Source organism: Phaethon aethereus, assembly GCF_964289735.1.
Source record: "Phaethon aethereus genome assembly, chromosome: 4".
Lineage (NCBI taxonomy): Eukaryota > Metazoa > Chordata > Aves > Phaethontiformes > Phaethontidae > Phaethon > Phaethon aethereus.
The window spans coordinates 36,870,916-36,884,623 of NC_138578.1; the positions used below are offsets into that span (position 1 = coordinate 36,870,916).

Below are 13,708 nucleotides of genomic sequence, written 5' to 3' on the forward strand. Positions count from 1 at the left end.
GAAAACCCAGTAAAATCTGTCAAGTTGGGTATCAGGCACCTGGCTATGTGATCTACATAGGAAACCAGTTGTTGGAAGCTGAAAGAGGAGAAGCCTCATGGCCTCACAGTGTATTCTGGGAAGAACAAAACGGATAGTTCCCAAGTTTGTGGCTATTTTGTATTTTAACCTTTTCAGCTCAAGAAAACAGAAAGAATACTGGTGATATATCTCTGATAGGCATATTTTGCTTGTTAAACAATAACAAAACACATTTTAAGCCATATTTTTTTACCATAAACTACTGTCAGTTAATAACCTAGACTTGAATTTCTTTCTCCATTGCAAGTTCATGGCTTGGATCAATAAGACATGTTCCTATCATTCTCCCATTCGACATTACTGGAGAAGAAGTAGGCGTCTGCATTGTAAGTAAAGAGAGAGAAGGAGAAAAACTGGGGGTCATGGCTGGTGGAGGGTATCCAAGATTATGGGTAAGAGGAGAACGAGGGTATTTTTTAAATGCTTGCCCTGATATTATATTTGGCATTCGTGGTGGCACTGTCCTTATGCCAGGCTGAGCCACTGATGTTATCAAGGGAGGAGGGAAAACAAGAGAGTTCTCCTTAGGGAAGTTGTGAATGTGTACATTTTCATCTTTCAGTTTTGCGATATCATTAAACATTGAGGCAAGAGGTTGAAATCTGGGTTCCCAGCTGAGCACATAATCCCAGTTACAACCACCTCTGAGATCCTCATCAGAGGTGCCAAGAGTTGCAAGTGAATCATACCCAGAGTCCTGCCTATCTGACATCAAGACATATTTTGTGAAGTCTGTCATGTCTTTCTCTTTTATTCCAATTTTCTGAAGTGTTTGAGACAACATTTTGTTATGTGCATAGGCTATGTCACAGGTTTCTTCTCTGCCTTCTCCTTTAACGGCCTGCACACTCTCCATGCTTTGCATGGTAGCCACGGCATCTGTTTCTCCAGACTGATAGGAGAGCTGATCAGACTCTCTTGGGATTCCCGAATCTGGCACCCGTGAGCCATGCTCACTCAGCACCGAGCCGGCACTCTTTCTGCAAGGATGCTCATTGATCCTTTTGATTTCCTCATCCTCTGCACTTTCTCCTTCGGCAGAACTATGGCCACTGGAGTCTGAATGCCTGCAGGGGACGACATCATCCTTCCCCTCTCCAATTCCTGCTAGGCTCAGCCATTCTGCTATGGCACCCATGGGAAGCATACTGCTCTCAGTACTTTGGATTTTCTGGCAGTCCTTATCTTCGCTGGCCGAGTTCACATCAGGAGCTGAGGAGGACACTGCTTTTTTCACACAAGAGTTCATCAGATCTTTCCGATTATGTCTCAGAATAAGTGCAATAAGACTGACCGCAAGCAGTAGGAACACTATCAAGGAGACCGAAATGCTAATAGTCAGGCTGTATGCTGACACTATGGGGTAACTCTCAGAAGAACTGGAAACATTTACCAAAACAGTGCATACTGTGAACTTTGACTCAGTTTTGGGGCTATGAGCTCTTACCAACAATTCCAAGGTGTCATCATTCCTTTTGCTGCCATGTTTCTTTCTGTGAACAGTCTGAGTTAAATAAATATTACCGCTGGTTTGATTCACAGAAAAGAATGGAGAAGTTTTTAGCAGGGAGTAGTGAACAACTCCGTCCAGGCCACCATCGCTGTCTGATGCTGTCACTCTGCCAAGCAACTGGCCTGCTTCATTCTTCTCAGGAAGATTAAAGAAATACTGATCTTGTGTAAACACTGGGTCAAATTCATCTCTCCCCTCAATATCTACTTGAACTGTAATGGTAGCCAGTGAGTCACCTTTGTCTTTCGCTTGGATGATGAGACAGTACCTATTCTGGCTCTCATAGTCAAACATCTGCTTTGTATGAATATCTCCTGTTAAGGGATCAATGAAGAACATGTCATGGTCTCTAGGAGCTTCACGATGAGCCAAACATGAAGACTGGATGGAGTAGGTAAGGTGTCCATAGGAGCCTTTATCAAAATCCAGCGCATTAACAGCGCACACAAAAGAAAAGGTAGGCAGATTTTCACTGACAACGCAGGTCAGGCTAGGAAACAAAAACAGTGGGGCATAATCATTGTCATCTAGGATGTTAAGAAGAACAACAGAAAAAGCCACATTTTTAACATCAGTGCCACCATCTGTGGCTTGAATGATCAAAGTGAATTTCATGGTATCCTCATAATCCAACGTTTTCATCAAATCCACTGATCCTGTTCTCCCATCCAAATGAAAATGTCCCCTTTCATTTCCAGAGATAATAGAATAAGTGATCTCTGCATTAGTGCCTGCATCGCAGTCATTTGCTGAAACTTCAGTGACATGACTACCTACAGGGATGCTTTCTTTGACATGAATGTGGTACTCTGGGCTGCTAAATACTGGAGGATTATCATTAACATCCAGCACAGTTATTAGCACAGTAGCAGTTGAATTCAAGGAGGGTGTTCCACGATCAGAAGCAAGGAGGATCAAACGGTGAGAAGCCGCCATTTCTCTGTCGAGAACATTGCTCAAAACAAGACTGCCAACAAGTTTGTAGGATGTTTCTGACTCCATAACACTTGTTTCCACAGAGAACAAATTCTCAGCATTGCCATCAATAATAGAGTATTCAACATATGTGTTTTCATGTGTCCAATCATAGTCGACGGCTGAAAATGTGAGGACACTTTCTCCAACTGAGGCATCCTCGCTCACACTGACATTGTACAGACCTCTTGTGAACTGAGGGGCATAGTTATTTACATCTTCTATGTGCACCTCTATGGAGGTCACCGCACTCAGAGTGGGACTGCCACCGTCCATGGCTTCTATCAGCAGCTGAATAATGGAAAACTTTTCCAGCTGTGTCACTGGTCCCGTAGCAAACACTGAACCTGAAAATAAAACAGAATTAACAAAAGCCCCTACTTCACACTCACTAAGGCAAGTAAATGTGATTCCAAAAGCTGAATCTGATCAGTCATATTTGAAAACGACTCAACTGTAATGGCTGCACACCCCAAAGTAACTCTGTCGCATCCAGAGAGTAATGGGTCAACAGCTCAATGTCTGGATGGAGATCAGTGATGAGTAGCGTCCCTCAGGGGTCTGTATTGGGTCCAGTACTGTTTAATATCTTCATCAGTGACATAGACAGTGGGATCGAGTGCACCGTCAGCAAATTTGCAGATGACACCAAGCTGAGTGGTGTGGCTGACATGCCTGAGGGGTGGGATGCCATCCAGAGAGGGACTTGGACAAGCTTGAGAAGTGGGCCCATGTGAACCTTATGAGGTTCAACAAGGCCAAGTGCAGGGTCCTGCACCTGGTTCAGGGCAACCCCCAGTATCAACACAGGCTGGTGGATGAAGCGATTGAGAGCAGCCCTGCCAAGAAGGACTTGGGGCTACTGGTGGATGAAAAGCTGGACATGAACCAGCAACATGAGCTCGCAGCGCAGAAAGCCAACCATCTCCCGGGCTGCATCAAAAGCAGCATGGCCAGCAGGCCGAGGGAGATGATTCTGCCCCTCTACTCTGCTCTGGTGAGACCACAGTTGGAGTACTGCATCCAGCTCTGGAGCCCCCAGGACAGGAAAGACATGGACCTTCGTTGGTGCAGGTCCAGAGGAGGGCCACAAAAATGCTCAGCGGGCTGGAACACCTATCCTATGAGGACAGGCTGAAAGAGCTGGTGGTGTTGAGCCTGGAGAAGAGAAGGCTCCAGGGTGACCTTACTGAGGCCTTTCAATACTTAAAGGCTGTTTATAAGAAAGATGAGGACAAACTTTTTAGTAAGGCCTGTTGTGACAGGACAAGGGGTAATGATTTTAAACTAAAAGAGGGTAGACTCAGACTAGATCTAAGGAAGAAATTTTTCACAGTGAGGATGGTGAAACACTGGCACAGGTTGCCCAAAGAGGTGGTAGATGCCCCATCCCTGGAAACATTTAAGGTCAGGTTGGATGAGGGCCTGAGCAACCTGCTCTAGTTGAAGAAGATGTCCCTGCTCATTGCAGGGGGGTTGGACTGGATGACCTTTAAAGGTCCCTCCCAACCCAAACTGTTCTATGAGTCTAAGAAAGCACAGCTAATGCTGTGAAGCGAAGGCCTTAATGCAGTATCAAATATACATATTGCATTTAGACCGGCAAAAATTTCTCTTCCTAGTAACAGGCTGAACATGCAAACTGCATAACATAAAAGGCAAAACAAAGCTAAGGAAGTATAGGCTCCTTATTAGAGGTGGCTATGCTGTGCGAGTTCATGACTGAAGGTCATTAGTTTTCCTGTTTTGCTTGCAATCCAGTAACAGCATTATGGGCTTGTTTGTTATTTAGATAGGTTTGCCAATAAGTTATGTAAACATGGTTCATTCAAATTGTTTATCCAAACGTTGGGGTTGGACTAGATGATCTTGAAAGGTCCCTTCCAACCTAACCCATTCAATGACTCTATATTCATAAGCCCTCTGCTTCACTCTTCATTGTGTATGGCTAAGCACCACAGAGACAATGCTGTGTGACAATTTTCTGATCACAGCTGAAAACAGCCACTAGCCAAACATAAAGACAGATTGGTGAATACAGAGTAACAACTGGGTAAAAAAAAAACCAGCTTTAACTAGGCAAGACATTTGTATATTCAGTGTTTGTAGTTACCATCACGCAACAAACACTGCATTCAAAAATTTGTCTCATGTAAACACCTGGGAACAGCAAATAAGCAATAAGAACTCGCTCACTGAACAATAGTTGCACATTATTTTTGCAGTATCTAGTAATCTCTGAAGCTGACACTCCCAAAAAATCTTGTGTACACATGCATACAAAGAGACACACACACACAGTTTTCCCCTCCCAGACTCTTACAACATTAGGTCAGTAAATTTAAATCAGTAAATCTCTTAACTGTTGAAGAAAATTATGTACTTTGGAGAAAGTGTTCTCAATTTAGGAAAATTTTAAATTCCATTTAGGATTATAGGATAACATAGGCTCTCTAAAGAAGCAATCTTAAAAACATACTGCCCAAGCTGTAGAGGAGCTCCATTATGATAGGTTCAACTTATACTAAAAAATAGTAAGTATGAACTTAAATTGACTTAAATCTAATACATGAGCTGAAATGCTATGAATCAATGCAAAACGTACAGCAACTTTTCTATCAAATAACATCAGAGGAATAGCACCTATAGGATGTTGTGACTAGCTGCCTCATGTTCAGGGACAAACTGAGAACTCCAGTCTTTGATGTGATCAGTTCTCCAGTGATAATGGCATATTTAGCCAAAACATATGGTGCACTTTGGTCACCACAGATTTCGAGAACTCAAGCGATCACTGGCAACAGGTGAGGAAGTGCGATAGGACTCTTCAATTTACACTGAAAAAGCAGATATAATAAACCATGCTTACAGACTCACCATTCTTCTGATCAATGGAAAATCCCTCAGAGGAAGAGAGGATTTTGTAGGAAATCATTCCATTATGCTCTGAATCCCTATCCACAGCAGAGACTGTCAGAACAGTGGCATCCATAGAAATGAACTCTGGCAAGCTCACCTGATTGTAAAGGTGAATATAAAAATTACAGTTTTGATAGAGTTTAATAAAATATTTGGAACATAAAAAATACATTTTTCTTCATTTGATATTGTATAGAAAAAACCAAAACACTGTACCCAGCTTTGGAAGAAGTTTCACCTACCCGTTTTCTTCTAGGACAAAACTGTAAAGAGTTGAGATATTGAAAATTATGCATAAAATACAGCCAAAATTTATAGTAAACTTTAAACTGTAGTAAAATCTATTTAGTTCAGTTCATTATAACAATGAGTTCAGAGAATCGCTGAATCTCTTTTTTCAGTAGTACACTAATGGAATGAATACAATGGACTGCAATTAAAATTGGCTTTTCTCCCTGCTTTGAGAAACACCTTGATTTTCGTACGTGGAATACAGTCTGCAGTCCCCATCTGGAGTATTTGTCTGACCATTAAAAAAACCAATACATGTACCCTGAAAATTCCAACACCAGAGCACTTAATCATCACTGGATTATTCCTAGAATTTAGTTTTTCAAAATGGTCCCTTTTTTCTTCATATGATCTAGGAAACAAAGAAAGTCCTTTCCCTTCTATAGAGCTTCCATTATTTCAAGTCCAGATACAGTACTTTTGTGACCAAAGTTGCCTTCCACCTTATAAATCCAATTTCAAATGAACAGTATGATACAGCAACTACTTCTGTCATAACTTCAAGAGTTAGTTTAATTCATTTTAATAGGGCAATTATATGTATATAATAACCATATATATATATTTGAAACTATATATGAAAGGCATAAATATGAAAACACTTAAAAGGAAAATAAACAGGTAAAAAATACAGGATGATTAATAAGGAATTATACATATCAGACTGAAAAGAAGCCGTGTATCTTACCGTCCAAGCAACACATCAAAATATCAGGAGCATGGAGACAGAAGCTCAGCTGTTTACGTTAGCATAGTCAATAGAGCTACGCTGTTTTTGCATCAGTTAATAACCCTGCCTGTAACATCTGCTCTGATCTACAAAAGCATCCCTAGCACTTGCACAAGCAAGTTCTTGTCTAAACTGCTCTCCAAAATCAGACATATATGAGGGTTGAGGAAAACTTAAGGCAAGGTCTAAAAATCACTTGGGCATTAATAATGCCTTTTTTTTTTCCTCCAGAATTTAGACTTAAGAGTTTAAGTGGTCAATTTACACAAATCCTGACAACTCAGGCACCTGAAAGTTTCACAGGTGCCTGCAGTCTGTCCCACAGTTATCTAAGGGACTAAACTGCTGCACCGGCACTTGCTCAGGGGTTGAAATTTCTTTACTACACCAAATGTTTAGACTTATTTGTTGTCTAAACCTGTCTGAGATTTTATAAATGAAGCATTATTAAATCCAAGTCTTCTGCGGTGCCTCATATTTTTGGCTCTGAGCACATTCACCACACACAAAAAGCACCCGGTCAAGCAAACAGCTCAGTTCAAGGATCACAGAATGCTTGAGGCTGGCGGGCACCTCCGGAGCTCATCTTGTCCAAGCCTTGCGCAGAGCAGGGTCACCTAGAGCACGGTGCCCATGACTCTGTACAGTTGGGTTTTGAGTATCTCCAAGGATGGAGACTCCACCACCTCTCTGGGACACCTGTGCCAGTACTCAGTCACTGTTGAGAGTTTAAACAAAAACGTTTTTCCTGACGTTTAAACAGAATTTCCTGTATTTCAGTTTGTGCCCACCGCCTCTTGTCCTGTCACTGGACACCACAGAGGAGAGTCTGGCTCTGCCATCTTTGCTCCCCCCACTAGTATTTACACACGTTGGTAAGATCTTCCCTGAGCCTTCTCTTTCCCAGGCAGAACGATCCATGCTGTAGGCTCTCTTGGGCCTCAGCTCAAGCTGCACGGCCTAGCCCCACACAAACAAGTCCCAAGGAAACAGCTCCTCTGGCAGCTCACCTTTCCTGCGGCAGCGTTACTGCAGCGTAAGTCCGCTTGGAGGTCCTGGCTTTGTCTCTCTCCCATCCCTAACCCCAGCTCCAAGCCATTACATGTGCTAGGCCTTAGCCCAGGCCCCGCAGCCTTAGGGCTAATGAAGTCAGAGCAAAATCCTTTTAGCAGCCTACCTTTGAGCGCCTTGCGTTATACTGTTCTCGTTTTGGCAACACATATACTAAAATTGGAACGATCCAGAGAAGATTAGCATGGCCCCTGCGCAAGGACGACATGCGAATTCATGCAGCATTATATATTTTTTAGGGATCTGGAGGTTCTGGTCAACAGCAGGCTCAATAGGAGTCAGCAGTGTGCCCGGGCAGCCAAGAGAGCAAACCGCATCCTGGGGTGCGTCAAACACAGCACAACCAGCCGGTCAAAAGAGGTGATCATCCCGCTGCATTCAGCGTTGGCGCGGCCTCACCTCGAGTGCTGTGTGCAGTTCTGGGCCCCAGAATTTAAGAAGGATTGGATGTGTTCAAGGAGCTTCATGAGGAGGGCAACAAAGCTGATGATATTGCTGGAAGGAATGTCCTATGAGGAGCAGCTGAGGACTTTGGGCTTGTCTATTTTGATAAAAAGGAGGTTGAGGGGTGACCTCATTGCTCTCTGCAGCTTCCTGAGGAGGGGAAGTGGAGAGGGAGGTGCTGATTTCTTCTCTGCGGGATTCAGTGACAGGATGCGGAGAAATGGTTTGAAGCTGCACCAGAGAGGTTTCGACTGGACATTAGGAAGTGTTTCTTTACCAAGAGTTTGGTTAAGCACTGAAACAGACTTCTTAGAGAGGTGGTCGATGCCGCAAACTTACCAGTGTTTAAAAGGCATTTGCACAATGCCCTTAGTAACATGCTTTGACTTTTGGTCAGCCCTGAATTGGTCAGGCAGTTGGACTAGATGATTGTTGTAGGTCACTTCCAACTGAAATAGTCTGTTCTATTTTAGAAATTCCAATTCCTTTAATCATCCAATTCCTTTAACCATCTTAGTGGCCCATATTTGTCCATAGTTGCTAAAGCAGCTTTGTTTCAAAACACTGTTGGACAACTTGACTTCTACAACAGTCTAGCAGTTCAAATGCTTGTCCAGAAGTCCAAAAGCTGAGCTCTGTACCCTCTTCAGTCTAGTAGGGGATGTTGGAGAGGTCAAAACTCATATCCCTCACTCCCTAGATGAGGCCCATTGCTATAAGGCAGGGTTACACATTACAAACTATATATGCATATCCTACCACAGGGGCATTTGCTAGACCTCTGTGGAGCTGTGTAACTGAAAATGAAGGAATTCATGCCATAGTAACAGGGCCAGAATAAATGTACCAACTTGTTTACCATTCTCTCAGAAGAAGGAAGTTCTAAACACTGGATCCTGCTCCCCAAACTGGCTTGGATTATACCCAGTAACTCCTAGGGATGAATGCATGGTGTATGGAGTACAGCTAGTATTCACACCACTTCCCTTCTGAAGTCAGAAACCACAAACATGAAAATTGAACAATTCCCTCAGTCCTTTGAGCAGAATTCCTACAAAGGGGCTGGGGTTTCCCAGAAGAGCTCTGTTCTGTTTCTGCTCAGTAATAGTTTGCAGACACCTTCTTTCTCGGTGCTCAAATACATATTTAAAGACAAATATAAACAAGCACTCCTACTATTTATCATCATCTATGGAAAGACGTCACATGTTTGTTGTCCATTTGCCACATTCCCACCTGATACAAATCCTGAGTAAACACTGGTGGGTTGTCATTGACGTCCAAAACAAGGATGGCAAGTTCTGCTTCTGTTTGATGTACAGAATCTGAAACTATGATCCTCAGCTTATACACAGCAGTTTCTTCAAAATCTAATGGTTCCACCACTGTGACTACACCAGTGTGTTGATCGATGGCAAATTTCATTCCAGGACTATTATCATAAATAAAACCAAACTGAAGTGCTGGCCTGGAGTCCACATCACTTGCTGACACCCGAGTCACTATAAAACCAGGCAGGGCATCTGAAACAACAATTTTCAGAATAAGTCATAGCTAAAAGATGATGCTACAATTTCAGAAGATTTTCCCAATTTCGTAATATTGAATCTTAGTTATGTGTAATCTTTCTGTACTAGCTTTTGGTGTATTTTGACTTTGTGTATTAGAATAAGAGCAATATCCAGAAATGCTATGGAAACAGTAGTGGATTTCTTCAAATGCATCTGCTTTATCTCAATTTTAATTCGTGTTTTCTTTAGACTTTCCCAGATCCAGTGTAGCCATAACTGTTTTCTCACCAGCAACAAGAACTTCCATGGTTTTCCACGAGCATGTAGGTGACATGAATTTATTGAACACAAACTTCCACAAGAATATTTGACTGAGGCATCAGAGTCCCCATGTCTGTGTAGAACCAGCAAATGCAATTCTGAAGATTTTCCAAAGGAGGAGAAGACCACTAGAGAGAAACGAGACCTCCAGCCAGATCTACGTGGCACAAAAATCTTAAGAGATCAAGGTACAGTCCTATTAGATTGAGAAACTGGATACAGACAGCTTTTGTCATGTGCCAGATTGACAGTATTGGGGATTACAAACTGAACCTATCAGTGATCATCTAACAAAGCCTGGTGCTAACAAACTAAACCATTTCCCATTTGTATGCCTGGGGCATTAAGCCTCAAAAATGCTGTGCAATGTCCTAAAGCAAGTGTTCTTAAACAGAATATAAAAACCTAAATAAGTAGCCAGTAGTTTACAGCTGCTGTGCATCCATGACTCCCATACTTGTGTCATTACCAGTGGGAGCTAAATTTAGGAAAGGCTAAAAAATATCACTAGAAAGACAGCTTTGATATCTTTTGTTAACAGGAGTACTGGAATTTCAGCACCTAAATCTTTATAAATTTAGTGCTGTGTATCTTAATGTATCACATATATGATGCCCATCACTTAAAATGCTGGGCTTAAGACTCAAGGTCTGCAAATGTAGAGCTAATATCACACAACATACCAGATGTCTGCTGGGATGTGAACTCAAGAGGTCCTGGGTCCTCCTTTTCATGATCATCAACTGGATTAAGCTATAGAGCATTTTGAAGCTTCATTCAAATTTACAGAAATTATTTCTTTCATCACAATGAAGTTCAAAATGTCTCATTTCTAGCAATGCTGATTTTAACACCAAGTATTTTTATTGGAGAAAAGCAGAAATTGAAGACATCTGAAGAATATGACACTGAAGTCCAAAATGAACAGATTACAGATGTATTTCTGTGGAGTTTGTTTTCCTCTTTCTGAATTGGCTATGGTTTTGTTCCAAACTATTCTTAAACACAATGTTTAAAGATTAAGAATAATGCCTCTGAGAACAAAAGTGGATCACAATTTACTTTGATATTTCAGTATTAATATGATCCATTATCCTTTTTACTACAGTTGCTTGGTTACACAAATCACTAAAAGCACTACTGTTGCCTGACAAATCCCAGTCTTAACAAAACTTAGCTGTACTACCACACTTACTTTCTGGGACCTCCACTTCACCTAGTGGTTGGACAACTGGAGCATTGTCATTAACATCTAACACTTGTATCCTCACAATACTGGTAGCAGAAAGTCTGGGGTTTCCTTTATCAGCAGCTTGTACAACCAACCTATAATTAAAGGAAGCAGTAATTGTCACTATTGGTCAGAAATCACCGAATGTTTTAAACAGGGGAAAAATTACAAGCAAAAAGATTAGCCCTTTCTGCTCCTCACTGCATCCCTTCCTTTCTGTAAGGTTGACTGCCTGGAGTTTTCTATCTTGTGTCTTGCAGGAAAAATGGCCAGGAGATTCTAGGTGGCAAAACCATAACAAAGTCATACAAAGAAAAGGAATTATTCATCAAAATTAATTTCACTCAATTTCATACCAAATGTAGGTAGTTAAACAAGCAAGCAAGCCTCTTTCAAATAAGACACATTTTTCCAGTTGGTAATTCAGAGTAGGAATTAAAACTTAAGTACTAAATTGTCCTTTGGAGGAACCTGGCCCTCCTTATTGCTTATAAAGGGACAAGAGGAATGTGAAAATTGGGTAATATGAAAACGTCCAAAGTAATATTCAGCCAAAAAGTGTGCAGAGATATAGAATAACCTCCCCTATTCTATTACAATTGTAAGTGATAAAGTGAAAAACCTCAATTCATGCATCATTTGATAATGGCAAAGTTCCCACTGATTTTAGTGGGACCAGAATCTCACTGTCAGATTAAGAGAGCTTGCCTGTACCATTCCATTTTACACCTGCATCAGGATGGGTAGTAGATTCTGTTAACATCCTTTTGATTTCCACAAACCATGTAGCAAAGAAAATGGTAACAGCCTGGTAAACATTGATAAAAGGATGTTCTCTGTGGGAACTAGCTTCTGAACAATAAAGAGCAAATGTTTATCATAAGCAAAGATTATTTGGAGGACTTCACCACTGCCCAGTTTTAAAAATTATCCAGAAGGGATAATTAAAAAAAAATAAATCTAACTGAACGGGTGCTCTAAAAAAAGGAACAGACAAAAAACCAAAGCATCGAGCAACATGAAAGGATATACAAGTCAGAGCCTGGCATTAAACATTTTGTGTACTAACAATTGTTTGCACGTCACTCATATTTTCTGGGTCTCCTTGCAGATCTTCTGAATGTTTTATTTTTCCTCTAAGTCACAGTTTTTGTTTAAAGTATCAAGTAGCTATTACTTCCTAAATGTTCACATGACAATATGGAATACCAAGGCTGTAACTCAAGCTGTGGATTGCAGCACTTCCGTTCCTGAACCACACCAGCTCTGCTCTGGGTGTCCTTGAGGTTTCTGATGCCAACAGAACACATAACTTGAATTGCAGGCTACTATTCAATCGTTGACCATGTATAATTCCATATAGAAAGTGTATTTTTTTTCTAGAATGAATATTGGTAAGGTATACATATGGAAATATTTTACTAAAAATAATCACTTTCTAAGGTTTCAGGAAAAAACTCTCATAAAAACATCTCAGCCAAGGCATTAAAATTAAGGTTCTGTCAACACTTTCATTATAACTCCTATTATAAGGGTCTTAGAACTTCTGGGGATGAAAATGTTCAATTTAGATAAAACAAACAACTCCTTGCAACTTTGAAAGAACCAATGGTAACATTTTGAAATTAAACAGGAAAACAGTTTTGAAAACTTCTTTTGCTATTCATTTCTCACTTAACAATGTACAGATTAATAACATATTAATAAAGAGAAAGAATATGAAGAGTCAGATTCCTCAAACAGTCAATTTAAAAGGCTAGAATTCCAACATAAATACTGAAATAAATAAGGCTCCCAATTCAAGACAAGTACGAGAATTATTATGCTTACATGTTCAATGCTTCATCAATAGTAAACATCCTGCCTTTGAAGGAATTATTCCAGGCATTCTTTTAAAGTACCAGTTACACATAAAATGTACTATGCTATTTAAATGACTAAAAATCAGAACTGATGTTTTTGATTCAGTGAAAAATTGAAAAATAAACTCCAAATGAAGAGATCTGTATATTAAGTTAAAAAAAAGCATTTCCTTTAGGACTCTATTATCAAATTACACTGATATTAAAAAATAATAATCATATGCTGTTGATCTTTTTGATGTGGTTTTCTAAAAGTTATTCTGGTTCATAAGAATTCTGATTGGATGTTTAAAACTTTGAGGCCTCAGAGGATAGGAAAACTTGCAAATACTTTAACTGAGGCCACAACCATATAGAAAAAAAAAAAGGTAATTTCTACTGACATATAGACAGAAATCTACTTTTTGTACAGATTACAGTACATAAAAAGGCTATATTAATGAATCTGCATATTTATATTTTCTCTTTAAGTCATGCTTTATTTGTTTTCTAATTCCAATTATGGCGTGACCTGTAAAGAAAAATTATCATGTCCACTTGATCATATTTACTCACAGTTTCTTGGAAAACAAGAAAAAAACTAATACTTAGTACTAGACAGCATCTTTATCAGATTAAGGAGAGAAAATTTGAACTATATTCTAATTAAAGAACAAAACATGTCCCTATTTCTTGGATTTGGTTTGAATGCTTCCTCTATGTCTTTACATATTCATAAAAAATTGTTCCAGAGAGGGAATGGCTGTACAGTTCTTAATA

At 40.3% G+C, this 13,708-nt stretch overlaps 1 protein-coding gene across 1 annotated transcript in view; it reads right to left on the reverse strand.

Annotated features, from left to right (window-relative positions):
* Positions 1-298: 298 nt before the first annotated feature.
* The window catches only part of DCHS2 (dachsous cadherin-related 2), a gene marked incomplete at both ends in the record, with an annotated part of 120,882 nt that continues 107,472 nt past the window's right edge, over positions 299-13,708 (reverse strand). The window contains 4 exons of the mRNA XM_081999463.1: positions 299-2,916; positions 5,447-5,585; positions 9,261-9,547; positions 11,052-11,182. Of these exons, the coding sequence (XP_081855589.1) occupies positions 299-2,916; positions 5,447-5,585; positions 9,261-9,547; positions 11,052-11,182 (3,175 nt within the window). The remainder of the gene's footprint in view (positions 2,917-5,446; positions 5,586-9,260; positions 9,548-11,051; positions 11,183-13,708) is intronic.